The sequence below is a fragment of the Sciurus vulgaris genome (assembly GCF_902686455.1).
Source record: "Sciurus vulgaris genome assembly, chromosome: 15".
Classification (NCBI taxonomy): Eukaryota; Metazoa; Chordata; class Mammalia; order Rodentia; family Sciuridae; genus Sciurus; species Sciurus vulgaris.
Genome location: NC_136476.1, coordinates 36043669 through 36065502, shown reverse-complemented (window position 1 = coordinate 36065502; position 21834 = coordinate 36043669). Strand labels below are relative to the sequence as shown.

General features: G+C 33.0%; 1 protein-coding gene across 8 annotated transcripts in view; it reads right to left on the bottom strand.

Annotated features, from left to right (window-relative positions):
• The window catches only part of CNTLN (centlein), a 376749-nt gene that overhangs the window by 45801 nt on the left and 309114 nt on the right, over positions 1–21834 (bottom strand). For all 8 annotated transcript variants that reach the window (XM_079113162.1, XM_079113161.1, XM_079113157.1 and 5 more), the window contains one exon: positions 5159–5350. In XM_079113162.1, the coding sequence (XP_078969288.1) occupies positions 5159–5350 (192 nt within the window). The remainder of the gene's footprint in view (positions 1–5158; positions 5351–21834) is intronic.

Here is a 21834-nt window from a genome sequence, read left to right as displayed (position 1 = left end):
GTGAGATATTACTATATATTATCTCTATAATATAGTGATGCCTTTAGGAAACAGTGTAACAAAAATACTCTTACTCTAAATGGTTCCCATCTCCTATGTTTTTCTAATTTTGTATTTACCTTAACTTTCATATTTCTTTTTTTCTGTCAATCGGATGCTTTCCTTTTCACCTGTCAATATGCCTGCCCAAAGCAATCATCCTGCTCCTTCATATGCATATTTCTAATTTGATGCTTTTAAAATGTTTTCTGCTGACATGTAGAATAAATAAACTTAGACATTTATTTAAAATACAAAGATAAGGGACAGTAAAATCTGATAGCATCTTCAGTGGAATAAATCAAGTGAATTTTAAGATAGCTATTTTATTCTTTTTTGTTTTTAGATTTAAGGCTGTATTTTATGTGGCTGAATATGCTATACTTCTGAGAGTTCTAGATAATTGAGGGATTACTGAATTAGGATAAATAAAACAATGCCAGCTTGATATATACTTCTGCCAAAATCTTTAAGTCTGACAGCTATGTCATTTGATCCTCAAAAGTTCTTATGAGATGAGTAGAAAGGTATTCCTGCTTTAGAACTTTGGAGTGGTTAAGTAAATTCATTGATCAGGCTCCACAAGAAGTTAGTTAAAAAAAAAAAAAAAAAAAAAAAGATAAAATCCCAGAGGTCGTTTTTCCCTATTAGACAATATTTATCAGTAGCATGATTTAAAATCTGGTGCAAAACACATTTCAAAAATGTCACAATGATATAGATTTATCCTAGTTAAAGCTTTCTTATACTAAGCTTATTGAATATTTCTAAAAGTTTTCATAGTGTAATGGTTAAAATATGGAATGGAGACAGCTGGCTTGAGTTCTAATCTCAGTTATACAATTTAGTAGCTGCATGACCTGGGCAATTAACTTGTTTTTTCTTTTTGTCTCAGTTTTTTGAACTACAAAATAGAGGTATTATCAGAACCTATCTTAGAGGGCTAAATAAAAATTATACAGTTAGTATTTGTATGATACTTAGAATCAGCCTACTTATAGATTATATCTATAGTAACAATAGTTTAAAAACTAATGTCCTTCATTATTTTTAATTTACACTGAAACTGGAAGAGAATATGGTACTTATCTAAAAGAATTCTCTTCAACAATCAGAAATTTTTTAAAACCCCAAATATAAATTTAAGTTTTAATGGCACAAAGCATGAAGCGCAGGCGTGCTGGGGTGGCCAGGGGAGGTGAAAGGGTAGCAGCAAGGCCTGTCGGGGGCGAAGGCACCCTTCGCAGCACCTTCCGGACATGCCTGTCCTTGTAACATAAAATCTTCAATGGTAGCCTTCCTTTATAAAGGGAAGGTTGAAAGCTCGACATAACGAACATGATGTGAATGGAAGAGACCTGTCATTATCATCTGTAGGAAACACCAGAGTTATCAGGGAAGAATATATTAAATGGCTCAAGGGCTACTGTGAAGCAGTTTTCTATGGCTTGACTGTAAAACTCCTAGAACCAGTTTCTGTTTCTTCAACACGGTGTTCTTTTAGAGTGACCGATCACACACTCAATTTACGATTCGTGCAGGGCATATCCTGAAGTTCTTGAAAAAGAAGAAACCTGAAGATGCCTTTTGTGTTGTGGGAATAACAATGATTGATCTTTACCCAAGAGACTCCTGGAATTTTGTTTTTAGACATGCTTCTTTGACAGATGGTGTGGCGATATTTGGCTTTGCTAAATATGACAGTGATTTCTATGGCTCACACTATGAAGGAACAGTGAGGAAGATTCAGAAAACATCTTCCAATGACTATTCTATTTTGGGGGGGGCAGTTAAGCACTGAGATACATCCCCAGTCCTGTTTTGGATTTTATTTAGAGACAGGGTTTCACTGAATTGCTTATTAGCACCTTGTTTTTAATGAGGTTGGCTTTGAAATCCAGATCCTCCTGCCTCAGCCTTCCAAGCTGCTGAATTGGTGTCCTGTACCACTGCACCTGGCAATTATTCCATTTTTGATAACTACTTTATTCTTGAAATCACTAGTGTTTTGCTGCTGCAATTCTGTAAGACTTGAACCCAGGAGATTGGACACATATTTGAACTGCAACACTGCCAGTGGATCACATGCCGAATGCAAAGGCTCTATTTGCTTGGAGGACACTGACAGATGACGTCCTCTGAATTCCTGTCCTATCTATGCAAATTGCAGTGTGCCATTGGCTTCTGATATTTCAGAAAAATAGGAAGCACAGGTAAGGTGGACTGATAAAGTACCTGCTGACACACCAAGAGCAATTCTGAAACATAGTTGTGAAAATAATGTGTATTTACTGAAACCTGTGGAAATCTTTAAAGAATGGAAAGAGTGGATAATAAAATGCTGTGCTGTTCTCCAAAAATGAGTACCTTCAGATTGGAGTAATTAAAATAAATATTTCCACATGATGCTCTCACAAAAATTAAGTATTATTTAACCCAGATTGTATAAAAAACTACAAATAAATTAAATATAAACAATTAATTATATACCATTCACTAGGAATTTATATATCTCTAACATCTTATTACCTATATAAAGCTGGGTCTTTGGGATACATGTCTAATACAAGCAAAAATGAAAATACAGAAAATGCTCCTGAGCACTCTAATGATATAAATGAATCAGGGACATAAGACAATCACAACCAGGTGTGGTGCAGCATGCTTGCAACTGCAGCAAATCTAGAAGGCTGAGTCAGGAGAAACAAGTTCTAGGCCAACTTAGAAATATTCTGGCTCCAAATTAAAAAAATGAAAAAGGGCTGGGGATGTAGTTCAGTTGTAGAGCACTAATGGGTACAACTGCCGTATCACACACACAAAAATGTATCTCTACATAATTGGACAAAATAAAAAAGATGCATGTGGACCTTTAAGAGATTTAAATCTAACCAACTTTCTCAACTAAGTGTTAAAAGTATACATAGAAGTTAGAAAATAACTTAGAAAATAAGTTACTTCTTAGATAATCACTGTTAGCAGTTTGATATCTGTTTTGGGCTAGATCGTGTTCCCCTGAAATGTATAGGCTGAAGTCCTCACCTATCCCCAGGACCTAAGAATGGGATTATATGTAGAGATAGGACCTTTAACTACACAAGGTAAAATGAGATTTAAAGGTGGGTCCTAATACAATATTACTGGTCTTTATAAGAAGAGGAAGTTAGGACATGGACATGCACAAAGGGAAGATCACATGAAGACAAAGGAATATAGCCATATACATGTCATCTGAGGAGAGAGGTCTCAGACAAAAACAGCTGTCAAAAGTTTGACCTTGGACTTCCAATTTCAGAACTGTGAGAACATAAATATTTAGTTTTTAAGCTACCCAGTCTGTAATATTTTGTTATGGCAGCACTAACAAACAATATAATATTGAAAGAAATTTTTAGTAGCAGAGAGTATTATGTACTAAACTTCTTTTAGGAAATTTCCACATAAAAACATGAAACAAAATAAAAGTGAACATTTATCTTTTTTGTCTCTATATGCCCTGATCAGTGTTCTAAGACTTCAGGTTAGATACAGACTATTAAACAAAATTGCTTTAGGTATTCTCATGTTTCACTTTTCTGACTCATATATTCCTTCAAAATAAGATAAATATTTATATGTGTGTAAAAACTTATACTATGGAATACTATATTGTAAATAACTTACACATATTCAAATAGGTCTATTTTCACTCAAAATTATGTTAGACGATTTGTTTCTTTTATTTTTAATTGCTGTCAAACCATCTACAGCAAGTAAAATCAAATAAATCAAGTTATTAAGAATTTAAAAAACAATTAGAAGTCAGATAGTACTGGATCTAACATTCATTTTTATCTTGGTGAAAATGACATATCAGGATCATGAAAATTTAAGAAGAATCACAGAATTTTGAATTAAAGTCTAAGTAATACATAAGACCAAAGAATTTCTCAATGATTTTACCTTCTAGTATATTAAACCTAAACACTAAAATATTTGATTTATATATTTTATTGCACCTTTTCACAGAAAAAAATATCTTTTAAAAGATACATGCCCCCAAACTTGCACAATTATTTTTTCTTACATTTCTAATTTTATATAAGGTATTTAAACATAAAGTGTTGTTGAGGCAAGTTTTACATGTAAACATTGTCTGAGAATGGCATTTAAGAAGTATCCCAATCAATGCCAGTTTTATAAATGATTATTTCTAGGAAAGCAAAATATTTTCAAGCAATGATGTACTTGCTTATTTTAAATTTTATTCTATTTTATTTTATTCATAATCTTGCACTAAAATATTATTTTTTTGGTTGAAAACACCTGAGTCTGTTCTACAATTCAATAAGTCAATACTATCTTAACAGTAATTCTATTTTTAATGCACACTGTGCATTTACAGTAAGATATTTCCTTCTAGTGACTCTCATTATAAATATGGTCCTATATATACTGCCTTTAGCTTCCAGTGAGCAATTCCCACTGAAGAACAGAATTAAATATGTGAAAAGCAAATGAGCTTGTTTTAAGCAGCATGAAAATGAACTCTCCAATTAAAACTCATCAATCTTGTTTCTTACAAGGTAATTCTATTTAAACTAAGGTCAGCCTCACTTTTAAGCTGTTGACAGTTTCTCCAAAGCTTAAATATAATTCTTTATAAACTTTATTCTCAAAGGTTTAACTTGTTGAGGTCTACTACATCAATCTGTTTTTGATTTCTGCTTCTTCTCCCTCCCTCCTCTTCTCTTCTCCATCTCCAATCAAAAAGGACCAAGCTAAAATAGTAACATGTGCAAAGGAGACCAACTGGCTATATGTTGATACTACATTTGAGAGGATTCTGTTTAGTCAGAGGGAGACAAGGGGAGCAGAGAGGAGTTGAGTAATGGAGCAGAAGAAAATGGCCAGTCCCCATTAGCTCCTAAGTTAGGATTTCAGGGTGCCTGATCATATTTTTCAGAGAACAGTACTTTGAGTTACCAGACAAGAATATGTAAGACTAAAACTGAATAATAAAGTCAAATGTAATATTAATAATTTTTAGATGCCATAATTTATTTTTATTAGAATAAATTAGAGTTGATATAAACTTGTCTTTGAGGATGTTTTCATGCTTAATAAACTTTAAAATCACCTTTAGTTTACACTGCAATTGCTTCATTTCCAGATCCATGCTCCTTGAAGGACTCAGTGATGTAATGTGTATCCGAGGAGTTGTTACCCGGGAAACTTCTTCTGCCAAACTTGTGATTTCAGATGAGGACTCCAATTTCTTTAGTAAATCTTCTTTTTCTTTCCGAAGCTCAGCCAAATCCAAATTTAGCTTCTTAAAAAAAAAAAAAAGAAAATTTAATTTAACAATATTCAGTATAAAATCCTACAAGTAGGATAATATTGAAGAAAACAATTATAAAAAGTTATAAAAACTTTGCAAAAATTCTAACCTCAATTAGCTCTTTCTTAAGGTTGTGGGCTAATAAAATTAAAACAATATGAATTAGCTGTACTCAATACCTTTTGGCTGGTTGGTCTTTACTCAAGATGCACTATTTCTTTGCCTTCACAAATACATGAATGAGCCAGAGTCACAGATAACTTTGACTTCAGGGCCAATGTACTTAACTTGGTAAAAGCCAAGCTAGATCAGCACAGGATAACAGATGTTAGTTGTTTATTCTACTGAGTAGATCTTACTACTCTATATGGTAGCCAAAATATTTCTCATTTACTAACATGAACATTAAGTCCAATTAACAGATGAGTCTTGTTAGGGATTTATTTCAAGTAGTATGCAAACAAACTTGCTCAATTTTATGTACTTGGCTGATAATCTGACAAGTCCTATTTGTAATGTGGAGGTAGAATTGCACTAAACTTCTAATATTTGAAATTTTGATAAATATTTTGCTAAATGATATACTAGTAATTTTTTTGAGAAGGAGTGTTAAAAAAAAAAAAAACTATCTTACTGTTAGCCCTGTTACTTTACCAATCTATAGTCTGCAGAATGTCACCAAACTAATGGCATAACAACTCCAAGCTCTTTAAGAAGGTAACTGCATGACTGATTTATTATTCCAAAGAAGCTTATAATATGGTAGTCTAACATAAGGAACGATTAGACAAAATGATCCTGAAATCTCTCAGGAGAAAAAAATCTTTCTTTGTTATGAATTCCAATTAGAAACAGCAAAAGATATAGCTGAAAGTGTACAGTAATTTTAAACATGGGAAGTAAGTAATTTAAGTATTAACACTGTATTTAAACACAACTGCTAGAAACTAAATAAATATGTATTTGTGTACATGTGCATGTAATTAAGAATGAATATTTCAGACCATGGATTCAGAACTAGGGCTTATTTGAGAAAAGAGTGTTTTGGTGAAAAGACTATTTATTTGGCTATATTTTAGCTTATGATCTGAAAGTACAGTTCTATAGATTTTCAGGAAATATTTTTTCAAGAATTGTCCAAATGTACCTACTAATTAATATCTAAAGGTGAAATCATAATTTCCTTAAATCTGAAAATCTTCTGGGTTACAATTCAAGCTTGAATCCACCTTTCTCCTTATTTATTAATTTTCTATGTCCAATCACTTGTCAGGTTCTATAAATTATTCAGTTTCTTAAATTCATTACTTTCTGTATTCTCTCAATGCAGATTCTCATTATCCCACTGAATTTACTGCCAGGGCCCTTCCTCTCCCTAACTCCATCACTTTTTATACAATTTCCTAATACAACATTCACCTGTTATCCCCTTATTGAAAGCTCTTCAGGGATTCTTTACCCCAATGGAATAAATCTCAGATGTCTGTAGATAATAAGATTAACTTTAAGATTAACTTAGATTTGTGTTTGTCATGTTATCACCTGAAGTCAAACTTGCCTGCCATTTCTACATAAATGACTACATGTAGTGTTTCCTACTGCTGAAGGATTTCTCACCTTTGAAGGGCAACTTAGTTTTCCTCCCACACAAAGCCTTCTATGTTCTTTTCTTCTCCTTTCTCTTTGCTCCCATAAAACTATGCATGGTCCTCGTCTATGAGCCCTAGTAAACTTTAAATCCTTCAAAGCTTTTGACCACTTATGTGTTCACCACAGTATGTAAAAACAATGCTTTAGGTATAAAATGAACCAAAAGAAAGGTTTAAATTTTTCAAGATTCCCTATTTGTAATATAGATGGTGATATAAAGACATACATCAATTAGTTTTTATTTACAATCTATTTATAACCATATAAATTAAAATACATTTCATTAATAATGTAGTATTAGTTAAACTTTTACTTAGGCAGCATATACCAGAGTATTTCTGAATTCTGATGTTAATGCTCTGCATCTAAATTAGACTTTTAAGATTTCAGTTTGGAAAGACGTTAACTCATAGCTACAATTCCAGGTAGAATCTCAGACAACACAAGAAACTAAAATCTGATGAGTTTCTTATCTCCCTGTGAACAGACCTAGGTGGCTTTTCTCATTTGTCATACTCCTATGCCATTATTTTCTGTCCATCACTTCCTTGATGGCAGATATTAACACTATAATATGTCTCTGTTGAGGAAAGACCAAGTCAATAAAAATATTTTTCTGAAAGACATGCATATATAGATTTCAACATCATCTTAACAATACAAAAATCGTTAAATGAAGAAACACCGAAATTATGGAGATGGTAAAATAACTTGTATTTTATTAAAATATTTTGATTAAAAAGTACTTAAAATCTATAATCTTAAAAACAGTTCTAATATTATATACGCATAGAAGCATCTTTTGAAATGAGAACTATGCAAATCATTTATTCCATCATTTTAGAATTCTTTGTTTATCCCTTGGAATTTTAGACAAACAATGTGGCTCTATTACTAATTTCTCTGAGTTTAAGAATTCTATTTCTGATTTGAGAAATGCTATAGAGAGAAGAAGTATAAAAACTTCCTTTTCCTTACTCTTGTTTTGGGTTGTGAAACTACTTTTGTGGGTGACCTTGTTAGAAAAATATTTAAGGTTACCCTTAATTTTTTTCTTTTTATCAGAATGATTCATATTTCTCAACTTTTCTATCACCAATCAAAGATTTTAAAAACTTTATGTTACATTGTATTTAAAAAAGAAATAGCAAAGCACAGGTGGAAAAGTCATAATTTCTGGATTCTCATTCTCTGGAACTGTTGCTTATCAGCTGGTGAACTTAAGCAAGTATGTGACTTTGTTTCTTCTTTAAAACACAGGATGTTGCCTACTTAACAAAGGAAATTTTGAAGACAGAATTTTTAAAACATCTGTGATAGCACTTCATAGATTTTAAATGTGAAGCATTATTTGTAATATTATTTTGTGGTAAATGCTATCCTATAGAGTCTGAGACATGTCTCAAAAGCTGAGAACATAGATTACTTTTTAAAAAAAAACACCTTTATTTAATATATGTGTATAATAAATCCTATTTCTCTCATGACAGAAATTTTAGTTTGTCTTAAGGCAGAGTTACTTGTTTGACTAGGATCAACTTAGGATCTTTACTAGGCTACATGCTTATTGAAGACAGATATGCTCCTCTTGACTATATGCTCAGCTCTGTAGACCAAGACTTTTTTAATTTAAAAGTTTACTTTGCTAAGTACTGAAATTTGTATTGATTTCTATATAGTCAATTATTTCTAACCAATTATAAAATACTATAAAATTTTAAAGTAGATACTACTAATTATTTATTTACATGTTAGAGCCTTGGGATGGGACTAGAGATCATTATGATAAATGAAATAAACCAGGCATAGAAAGACAAATACTTCATAATCTTACTCATATATGGACTAAAAAAGTTGATCTCATAGAAATTGAGAGTAGAATGGTGGTTTCCATAGGCCAGAGAGAGGAATGGAGAAAGGTTGATCAGTTGTAGTTATGAAGGAGTAAGAAGTTTTGGTGTTGAATTGCACAATAGGGTGATTCACTTATTTATTTTTCTTCTTCCACATTTTTTATTTGTACATTACAGTTGTACATAATAATGGGATTTGTTACCTGTTCATACATGCACAGAATATGACATTATAATTTGGCTAATTTTAGATAGTGATAATATATTGTGTATTTCAAAAAACTAGAAGAAAGAATTTGAAAAGTTTTCACCATAAAGAAATGATAAATGTTGGGGGAAACAGATGTGTTTAACCTTATTTAAACATTATACAATGTATATATGCATTGGAACATCACATGGTACCTCATAAACAAGTAAAAATTTATATTTTTATCTAACAGTTAAAATTTTAATTTAAATTAAGAAATAGGGTTGGGGCTATGGCTCAGTGGTAGAGTGCTTGCCTGGTTCAATCCTCAGCACCACATAAAAATAAAAAATAAAGATACTGTGTCCATCTACAACTAAAAAATATGAAAAATTAAAAATAAATGATATTGAGCAATCATAAATCTCTGAAATGTAAATAACCCTCTAAACAACTATAAGGAAAAACAAGAATACACTTACTGAATACATTACTTATTTGTCAGTAGTGAATCTTGTGGGAGACACAATTTTCCGACGATCCCCAATGACCTATGTCCTGCTATATCTTCCCCTTGTACGTAGGTGGAACCTGAGAATGAACAGGCTATCACTACAATGATTACAATAAGTTATACTAAAAGGAGATTCTGTGGTTGCAATTAGAGTTCTAATCTAGTCACTTTAAGATTATGTTGGCTGTCATAACCTCAAGAGGTACATCCTCTTCAAGATGATCAGGGCCCTCCCTGAGAAAGAAATTCTCATGCTGGCCCTGAAGAAGAAAGCTGCCACGTTATATGGGAGGACTATGAAGGAACCACAAGGTAAGGATCTAAGGGAGACCTCAAGGAGGTGACAATGCTTCTTGGTTGGCAGCCAGCAAGAAAAGAAGGGCCTCAGTTCTATATACACAAAGAAAAAAAAATTTTTTTTTCGAGAAACATGTGAGTTTGGAAGGGAAGCCTAAGCTATAGAAAGGAGGGCATATGACTGCGTGACCAATGTGATCCTACAGTGTCTATAATCAGAAAAATGAGAGATTACATTCCATTTATGTATGATCTGTCAAAATGTATAAATGCATTCTACTGTCATGTACAACAAATTAGAACAAATTTAAAACTTTACAAAAAGAAAGAAGGGCAGCCTTGATAACACACTGATTACAGCCTGTGACACTCTGAGCAGAAGACCTGCTGAGGCATCCCAGACTCCTGACTCAAGAAAATCAAGTAGTAATGAAAGTAAATGTTGTTTCTAAGTTGTTTGGTTTGTGGTGAGTTGTTATGCAGCACAGAAAAACACCAGTATAAGTCATCTTTTAAAAATCAGCCCCCTGTTGAGCCTATCTCTTGTTCCCTTACTCCTACCCTACCCCACACATCAAGCAAGTGTCTCAAACCCTATGGTGTATAGTTTATATAAGCCTCCTTAGGGAGTAATTCTGTTTCCTTACCATAATTTCGTATGTATTTTGAATTTTATTTATTTTTTATACTTTTATTTATTTTTATGTGGTACTGAGGACAGCACCCAGTGCCTCACATGTTCAGGCAAGTGCTCTACAACTGAGCCACAACCCTAGCCCTTAATTTTATTTTTGAATGGTTTTAAATGTCCCATTTTCTTTTTCTTTCATTTTTTTTTTTTTTTTTTTTTTTTTTTTTTTGGTGCTGGGGATCGAACCCAGGGCCTTGTGCTTACAAGGCAAGCACTCTACAGACTGAGCTATCTCCCCAGCCCTTGAATGTCCCATTTTCTATGCTTAGATATATAAAAATTGACTCCACCAGACCTGCATCTGTAGTTCATTTGCCAAGCAAAAAGACTGTGTTCAGAATCTTTCCTTTGCTACTCTCAGCAACAGGAATCCCATGAACAGAGTGAAGATGTCTCCCTTAGCCTACTCTTCCTTATTCTGTTATGTGGTACTACATTCACAAATTGCTTTAATTTTGGGCTCCAACTTGACATTTTCTGTAGGATCTGGATGGGAAGTATCTAGATTCAGAACCTGACTCAATATCATTCATTCTTTTTACCTACCAGGTGGAAGGCACTGTACTAGTTCTATATTTCCAATGATAATATTAAAAAGTTATATAATCTTGAGGCAAACCAGAGTCTATAAACCAAAAATATTTAATAAACTATGTGCTATCAAGAAACAGAACAGGAAGTTAAGGGAAATGCTGCTCTCCTCAGTTCCTGCCTAATAATGCCTCTAGAGCCAGTTTCTTTTCAAGTACCCTCCCTGATATCCTGTGTCACATGTGTCCTAGAAACTAGAGGCAGCATCAACTGCCCTGGCCTATACTTTAACCACTCTGCTCTTCGATTTTTATGTGAGAGAAGGTGCCTACTAGAAGACGGGTGAATAAACTGAGGAAAGGCCTGAGGAGATGGAGCATATCTTCACCACCAGAGACTTCAGTAAACAGGTTAATGTTTAAGAATGAATTATCAGAAAAAATGGGCCCCCAGAAGATTCTACAGGTTCAATATAAGAATAAAGGGTTTAGAAAGAAATCTGAAAAAATAATTTCCCTCATGACTTCCAAAACAATATATTTTTTATATTTTTGGATCTTGATGTCTCCAAGGAATAAAATATTCAACACCTGCTTATTTAACGGATACAATACTAGCTATAGCATATAAAGAAAATGCTTTTGAATATTCAAATACTTTAGAAGCAGTGCCCAAAGGGAAAGGAATAGGATTGTACAGATTTTCACTTCTAACAAGAGACTAATTCTGACCTACATTTTTTTCTAGACAATAGTTACCTGATGGTATTCAAAGATATGGTTTGCTTTTTCCACATGTTTTTTACTACTACAGTAAAAGCTTAAAATAATAAAACATTTTAAAAATTAGGAAAATATTTTTAGTTGGAATAGTAGGATCTGAAAAAGAGACACACAGAAATTCTAGAGAATCCAGCCATGACATTGAATGCCATGGTTAGAGCAGCAGGAGTTTGGGGAAGCCCTTGGAAGAAATGGTTAGTGGCAAAAGAACTCTTCCAGCTAATACTGGAGCAAAGGTTAGATGCTGAATGTTGTAAAAGGTCAATCAGCAACAGAATAGTGAGGTGTAGCTCCCATCTGTAACAACAGAGTAATCTCTGGGTTTTTTTTTTTTTTCCTTTGAAAGTCATAGGAGTTGACAGTCAAAGTAGGGAAAAGCAACCACTGAATGGGAGTGGTCTGTTTTTAATTACTTCACCAAAATCTCTAATTTAAATTCTGTTTAGGACTGACACAGGCTATTATTCAATGCTGAAGACAGAAATAAGTTCATTGATATTTTCACAACCTGATTATTCTGGTTCATACTTAAGCAGTCAGCAATTTAAAATCTTATTTTTAAAAAATAATTATAATGTAAATTTTGTTATCAGAATCAAAGCAGAGAATGGAGATAAAATTCTAGTGTAGACTATCTATGTGAATTTTACAGGCAAGAACCCTCTAGAAATCCCCTAGAAAGAGAAATTTTAATATTTCTTCCTCCTGTGAACAGACTAAAAATTCTCTTATTTGGAATATAATGATTTTATGGGGAATAAAATGAAAAGAAACAAAATTCTGTGTTGTTGTCCATGTATAAGACTAAAAGTTTAGTCACTTAATTAAATAATAATCCTGGAGTAATCAAGACACTAACACACATAATTTAAATAGTTTAGAGTTATAACTCTCAAGTTTAATAATAAAAGTTTTAAATTTAAAACATGATTTTGCTTTGTTATGATATTTGAGACCATCAAGAGAAAAATTTAAAAACTGAAAGCCAACAACAAAAGGCTCTAGACAGATATGTAATTATCTATGTAACAAAATATCTTATGAAAAATCCACTCAGTTACTACATCACTCACTTATAAACTGTTTTCTGACAAATGCAGTTATTAAAAGCCTACAGTATGTTTCACAAAATGTCAGGCAAATGAAGATAATATAGAGGACTTTTTACCAATGCTTTTGCTAGTAGTTAGACTTCAGTAGCCTTTAGAGACCATTAAGTACCCTTTGGCTAATTGGCCAATGGTAGATTAATCCCCTTTTTATTCCAGCAGCACTATTTTAACACCCTTATACTCTGTCAGTGTAGTGTCTGAATGACAAAATAATACTGTGCATGAATAATAAGCAGAAAAGTTAAATTAACATTTCATGTTTCACATGCCATACCTATGTGTCAGAGAACTTTCTTTTTAAGTCACTGACATTCAACTTTTTAAAATAATCTCATGTTGACATCTTATTGAGGTGAATTTTCCTAATTACTGCTAATTGCCTATCAAGGAAAAAAACTCTTTTCATGAAGTGCAGTTGTCTAGCACAGATGAACCAAGCTCCAGTGTGCACATTAAAGACAAAGCATGACACTTAAGGTGCTACTTTGCTATAAGGTCATACTAAATATGGTTTGCAATTAACAAAGCAGTTTTTTATGGTACTGAAAATGCCAATCTGTCTTGATGTGTTCAAATTAGATTCTATCAGAGAAATATGAATAAGTGATATGGTACTCTCAATAACATTTACAAAGAGTAAATTTAATTCAATGCCCTTGCATTTTGTAATGTAAGTTCTTATTTGTGTCCAATTAAATCATTATTTTATAAATATCTTCATATACGACTTCTCAAATTAAAAAATACCACTATTTCAAATTGTTCAAAACAGGTTACTAATACTCTTAATTCTCAAAACAGATCAAAATGCTGAAAACATTTAACATGTATCCTTTGATCTGCATTAACACTTTTTACATTATTGAGGTTTGTAGTAAATTTTCATCTATGTGATGAAAATTTCAAAATAATCAAATTAAGTACATTTCAAAATAGTCTAAATAACTAAACCAATGCATTTTAGCTGAATCAAATTAAATCACATTACTTCAACTTCTGTTCTTACAACTATGTGAAAAATAACAGATGTATTCTATGTGAAATTTGAAAACTAACATAGCTGACTTTCAAGTATTTGTGGACAAAAGTCAACATTTGTCTGTTTATAGCAAACAGAGCTTAACTATTGGTTTGTAATTTCAAATTCTCAGTTCAAGTTACCAGAAGAAAAGCCCTCCTTACACACCAGATACTAAATACAAATATGGACACCTGAAATCAAATGTATATACAGAAAGGTTCATCATTATCACTATGAAAATTATTTCTCAGTGTCCATACGGTAATATTATAAGTTCAGTCACAGCTCTCCTAAATACTTGACCTACACATGACTTGCGTACTACTGACCATGAAGTTGCAATGCATTTCCCATTCTGATTCTTTACCCTGGCAGGAATAAAAACAGATGATAGTGCTATTTGATGTTCCAAAGGAAAACCTAAGTAACTAAAACCCATTTTGTCACTTTCCTTTTATTTTTACTGCTTAAACTCAGCTAATTCAACACAGAAATATCTATTCCTCATATATTCTATACACACACCATCTTTAATCTATTTTTCACTCCTTTTGTCAATACTTTTTTCAGGTATTGATATTGTTTGGAGGCAAGAGGAAAATAATCTTCTCCAAACTATACAAAGAAAAAAATTCAAAAAGTTAATAAATATGCCAAATCAACAAAAATTATAGTGTTTTATGGTAATGTTGACACAATATCTGTTTCTAAATAAAGAACCATAAATTTTCAAGGGAAGTTACACTGACTGAATTATCAGGAACAGACTCTAGAATACAATCTGTAGAAATCTCATGAAGGCTCCCTCATTATCCTCTAATTAAATGCAAATCTAGAAAATAAGCTTCAGGACTCTGGATTGTTTTTCTGTCCTAGTGGAGTGGTATTACAGTAGTATTACCCCTTGTGTAATGTATTTTTATTGATCAGAAAAGCCTTTGTGGCTCAGAAATATCCCATTGTATGAATGTGTGTGTGTGTGTGTGTGTGTATATATATATACACACACATACATACACACACACACATTTTCTCTATTCATTTGTTGAAGGGCACCTAGGTAGATTCCATAGTTTAGCTACTATGAATTGAACTGCTATAAACAGTTGATGTGGCTGCACTGTAGTATGCTGATTTTAAGTCCTTTGGGTATAAGCCAAGGAGTGGGATAACTGGGTCAAATGGTGGTAACATTCCAAGTTTCCTGAGGAATTGCTATACTGCTTTCCAGAATGGTTGTGCCAATTTGTAGTCCTACCAGCAATGTACAAGTATACCTTTTCTCCCATATCCTCACCAACATTTATTGTTGCTTGTATTCTTGGTAACTGTCATTCTGACTGGAGTGAGAGAAAAATCTCAGAGTAGTTTTAATGTATGTTTCTCTAATTGTTAGAGATGCTGAACATTTTTTCATGCATTTGTTGACCAATCATATGTCTTCCTCTGTGAAGTGTCTGTTCAGTTTCTTAGACCATTTGATTAGGTTATTTGGTTTTTTGGTATTATGTTTTTGAGTTCTTTATGTATCCTGGAGATTAATGCTCTGAGGTGCAGGTGTCAAAGATTTTCTCCCATTCTGTGGGCTCTCTCTTCACGTTCTTGAGTGTTTCCTTTGCTGTGAAGACACTTTTAAGTTTGATTCCATCCCACATATTGATTTTTGATTTTACTTCTTGCTCTTTAGGAGTCTTGTTAAGGAAGTTAGTTTCTAAACTGACATAATGTAAATCTGGGCCTACTTTTTCTTCTATTAGGCACAGGTCTCACAGCATGTCCAGCGTGAGGACATGGGAAAGGGTTCCTATAGAAGGGATGGGCAGGTGAAAAAAATAGCTAAGAAATTTATTTATCATAAAGAACGACAGAAGACAGAATTAACTTTTGAAGCAGGGGCATGAAAGATTGAGGGACTGGCTCTAACAAAACAATGAAGCTGGGCTGGGGTTATAACTCGGTTGGTAGAGTGCTTGCCTAGCATGCACAAGGCCCTGGGTTTAATCCCAGCACCACCACCAAAAAAAAAAAAAAAAAAAAAAAGGGAACCCTTGTTTGGTTTGTTTATAGTGGTACAGATCAAAGGGAGAATGGGAGGAGCTACTTCCATGAAACAATATGGGGTGGAGTTAAGGAAGCCATGTGGCTCTAGCGGGTCCTTCCCACAAGTAGGTCCTGTATTCAAACTTCAGGAGTGAAGCAAGGGCAGGGAAACGACCTTCTCCAGGCAATCTGGAACAATTTTCCATAACTGTCAATTCCTAAAGCCAGATTTCCCTAATAGTTCAAACAGGGTTTTTTTTTTTTTTTTTTTTTTTTTTTTTGCAGGCCATGGATGGTGCCCCATACGCAGGGTCTGTAATTCCTAGCTCCTTGATCCACTTTGAGTTTAGTTTTGTACAGGGTCAGAGGCGTTTAATTTCATTAGCTACAGTTTTCCCAGCATCATTTGTTGAAGAGGCTATCTTTTCTACAATGTATGCTTTTGGCACCTTTGTCTAGTATGAGATAACTGTATTTATGTGGGTTTATTTGTTTTCTTTTATGTTGTACCATTGGTCTAACATGTCTTGTTTTGTTGGCAATTCAAAATTATGGCAATTGCATGTAAATGGATAGAACTGTAGATTATCATGCTAAGTAAAATAAGCCAATCCCAGAAAAACCAAAGGCTGATAGGAATGTTTTCTCTGATACGTGGATGGATGCTAATTTCACAATTTGGGAGTGGGGGGGGGGTGTTTGGGGAATACTAGAAGTATTTTGGATTAGAAAAAGGAAAATGAAGGCAACGGAGGGGAATGGGAATAGGAAAGATAGTAGAATGAATTTGACATTATTATCCTATGTACAATGTAATTCTACATCATGTACAACCATAAGAATGAGTATATATACATATACTCTGTATATGTATAATATGTCAAAATGCATTCTACTATCATATATAACTAAGCAGAATAAATTTAAAAAATAGAACATATAAGGAAGAATCAAATGGAAATTTTTAGGCTAAAACAATAACCAAATGATTAAAATATCACTCAATGGGCATAATAGCAGAATGTAACTGACAGAAAAGAATAAATAAAGTAAAAAGAGGGAAAAAAAGTTAGTGGACTAACTTGAGGAAATGAATGCTCATGTATAGTCCTGTTACTAAACATTAGTAAGAATTTGGACAATTAAAATTGCTTGTAATATTCAATTCCTATACAGATTTCAAAAGGCAGGTATTGCTTAAAATATTTTTGACATCTAAAAATTCATAATCGAGCATGATATACTCATGAAATTCATATTTTATAAGATAAAAGTCCTTTCAACGAGCCTCTAAAAAGCATTTATGAACAGTGGGGCTATTTAAATTACACTTGAATTAGTTCACAGAAATAGTGCATTATCACACTAATCTAAATTAAATACTACCAACTTTATGGGTTACAGACTCAAAGACTAAAGATAATCCTTTGTAGCCCTAATTTTATATGTTCGAATTAGTGAAAAGCTATACATTCCTTAAATACATCTTAAATGTGAATAGTGCCATAATACTTAGAAATTTGAAATATTTTATAACAGGGTCAATAGTTAACTGTATGTTTTTCCTTGTAGTATCAAATCTAAACTTGCAAATAAATTATTTGGATAAAAGCTAGTCAGAGAATTTTAAAAACCCTACAACTCATTATAAATTTAACAGCAGCAACACTGAGTATTCATGTGATGTTGATCATTTATAAATATATCCTACTAAAATTCTCAAGAGAAACAACCTAGTAATGTTTTTCTGTATTTCCTATATAAGTTTCATAAGTCAAGAAAGTTTAAAAAAAAAGGGAAGTTTTTAATTTTTTTAAATTTAAAGTTTTGTTTTTCTCAGTGCTATGTATCAAATTCAGGGCCTCTTGTTAGGCAAATACTCTAACACTGAGCTACAGCCCCAGCTGATGACATATTTTAAAATAAGTTTTTATAATTCCTGAACTTGATAAGATATTGATGAAATTTTAAATTAGATTTTTCCCCACTAAAACCTAATATATGTGAAAATAATCACAGAAATACCTTTCATAACATATAATAGAAATGTCTTTTACAGGAGGAAAACAAGAAGAAATTTATATAACCTGGAATTATACAATATTATTCAAGATATTTCTCAGAGATTTCCTTTGAAAAGATATTTTTTTAACACAAAAAAGATTCCACAAAGAAACTTCTTCCATCATTCTTCACTTCATTTTCTGTTTAGATTATCTTGTTTATCACATTCTTTCTAAGAGTAATAACAATTGATCTAACAGAGTAATAACTGAATAAATAAAGTCAGATAAATATCTGGTTCTCAGTCAGTTATCTTACATAAAGTACCATGATTAATACAGATCTTTAGGAAAAGGGTAGTTATTTTTGTTTTTATAAATCAAATTTGGTTCCATGTCATTCTTTTAGAACAGTGGTTCCTAAAGAATACATGCTACTCAGACATGGAATTTGGAAATCCATGGTGATACTTTTGAGTACCATGATGATTGGAAACTTAAGTGGGTAAAATCTAGGAATACAAAATATACTGCAATAAGTAGATTAGTCCTGCTCAATAGAAATGTCCCCCGTATCCTGCATGACTCAAATCTCCTGTCAATTTTCATGTAGGTAAAAATATGCATACAATGAAGCTAACCTAAATACTAACACAGAATTACATATAGACAACACATTTTTTCTTCTTGTAGTCCTAGAAAGTTAATTATCTCCTAAATCAGAGAAAGAGAGAAAGATCAGATTGAAAAATCTTTTTTTCCTCTGTGGTCTAAGCTGTAAGGATACAGGCTTAGTACCTGGCTGGCATACATGGAAAATCTGCACTGAAAAGGGTGGTCTGGGATGAAGAAATGTGAAGTAAAGAGGAAGCATCAATGCCATTAATGTCTGGTGCCAGTTCCTAAGTTTATTTTCCTCTGATAATCTTTTGATTTTTGTGAGCTTATTTTTCTTTCTAATATTAGTCTGAGTATAGTTTTTATCACTTGCTATCAAGATTCCTGCTAATACAACTTCATAAATAAACTCCAACAAACTGTTCTCAGTTATTTTCAATTCTTGTGCCATCTAACACTGTTGTCCAAATCTTTTCCTTTTTAAAATTTTTCTTTCTTTTCTGTATAACAGCATGCTTCTACTTTTCCTTCAGTTTCTCCATATGCTTCTTTTTGTTTTCCTTCTCTGACTCTTCTGCTCATATAGCAGATACTCTTCAAATCTTATCTCGCTGCAAAGATTTGTCCATCTACAGCATTCGGTGGGCTTCTTAAATCAGTAGGTTTCCTTCTTTTTTTAAAATAAAATATCTCAAATATACCATAGGTATGTAATAATGAAAAATGAATTCTCATGTATTAACTACTCAACTGAATAAATATGAGTTCAAATGAAAGCTATGAACGACTCTCCTGACCTAACAGAAATAATCACTATCCTGAATAACTTTATACTTAGCATGTATGTATACATGTATATATGTGTTTATATATATATGTGTGTGTGTATAAAATATATTTCAAAAACTTATGATTTTAAGATATTCCCTACGGAACACTAAAGAAAGAAATTAAAGAAAATCTTAGAAGATGGAAAGATCTCCCATGTTCCTGGATAGGCAGAATTAATATTGTCAAAATGGCCATACTACCAAAAGTGCTATACAGATTCAATGCAATTCCAATTAAAATCTCAATGACGTACCTCACAGAAATAGAGCAAGCAATCATGAAATTCATATGGAAGAATAAGAAACCCAGAATAGCTAAAGCAATCCTTAGCAGGAAGAATGAAACAGGGAGTATCACAATACCAGAACTTCAATTATCCTACAAAGCAGCAGTAACAAAAACAGCATGGTATTGGCACCAAAATAGACAGGTAGATCAACAGTACAGAATAGAGGACACGGACACAAACCCAAATAAATACAATTTTCTCATATTAGACAAAGGGGCCAAAAATATGCAATGCAGAAAAGATAGCCTCTTCAACAAATGGTGCTGGGAAAATTGGAAATCCATATGCAACAGAATGAAATTAAACCCCTATCTCTCACCCTGCACAAAACTCAACTCAAAATGGATCAAGGACCTCAGAATCAGACCAGAGACCCTGCATCTTATAGAAGAAAAAGTAGGTCCAAACCTTCAACTTGTTGGCTTAGGATCAGACTTCCTTAACAGGACTTCCATAGCACAAGAAATAAAAGCAAGAATCGACAATTGGGATAGATTCAAACTAAAAAGCTTTCTCTCAGCAAAGGAAACTACCAGCAATGAGAAGAGAGAGCCTACAGAGTGGGAGAAAATCTTTGCCACTAATACTTCAGATAGAGCACTAATCTCCAGAATATATAAAGAACTCAAAAAACTCTACACCAAGAATACAAATAACCCAATCAACAAATGGGCTAAGGATATGAACAGACACGTAACAGAAGATCTACAAGCAATCAACAATCATATGAAAAAATGTTCACCATCTGCAGTAATAAGAGAAATGCAAATCAAAACTACACTAAGATTTCATCTCACCCCAATTAGAATGGTGATTATCAAGAATACAAGCAACAATATGTGTTGGCGAGGATGTGGGGAAAAAGGTACACTCATACATTGCTGGTGGGGCTGCAAATTAGTGCAGCCACTCTGGAAAGCAGTATGGAGATTCCTCAGAAAGCTTGGAATGCAACCACCATTTGACCCACTCCTTGACCTATACCCAAAGGACTTAAAATCAGCATATTACAGAGATACAGCCACAACAATGTTCATAGCTGCTCAATTCACAATAGCCAGATTGTGGAACCAACCTAGATGTCCCTCAATTGATGAATGGATAAAGAAACTGTGAGATATATAGATATATATAGTGGAATATTACTTGGCCCTAAAGAATGATAAAATTATAGCATTTGCAGGCAAATGGATGAAATTGGAGAATATCATGATAAGTGAGATAAGCCAATCTCAAAAAACCAAAGGACGAATGATCTCGCTGATAAGTGGATGATGACACATATGGGGGGTGGGAGGGGTTAGTGTTGGGTTAGGGTTAGGGTTAGGGAGGGTGGCAAGAATGGAGGAAGGAAGGACTGTATAGAGGGAAAAGAGGGGTGGGAGGGGTGGGGGGAGGGAAAAAATAACAGAATGAATCAAACAACATTGCCCTATGTAAATTTATGATTACACAAATGGTATGCCTTTACTCCATGTACAAACAGAGAAACAACATGTATCCCATTTGTTTACAATAAAAAAAAAAGATATTCCCTTTTCATACTTTAACATTCCTGAAATTGGGATACATCTTCCATTCTAAGATACCACATAATTTTTTGCTATTACATAAATAATATTTCTTCTTTTAGGTTGTATATTCAGTTGGCGAATATGAATTCCATTTTCTTGGCATGAACTGATTGTATATCCAGTAATCTTGCTGAACTCTATTAATTATAGTAATTTGTTTTGAGAGTCTGTGCAGACAAGCCTGGTGTCTGGAACTAATGATGGCTTTGTTTCTTCATTTCTAATACTTCTAATTTTCATTTCCTTCTTAATGTGCTGGTTAGGCCTTTGAGTACACCATCAAATACAAGCAATGACAGAAAGCACAAATGCCTTCTGATAAAATATAAATGCTTCTAACTTCCATCATCTAGTATGATGGCTGTTTCAGGTTCTGATAGATACCTTATAGCAGAATTTAAAAATCCTCTGCTATTCCCAGTTTTCCAGGAGAACTTTCATCATAAACAGGTTATTAATTTTATCAAAAGATTTTCTGG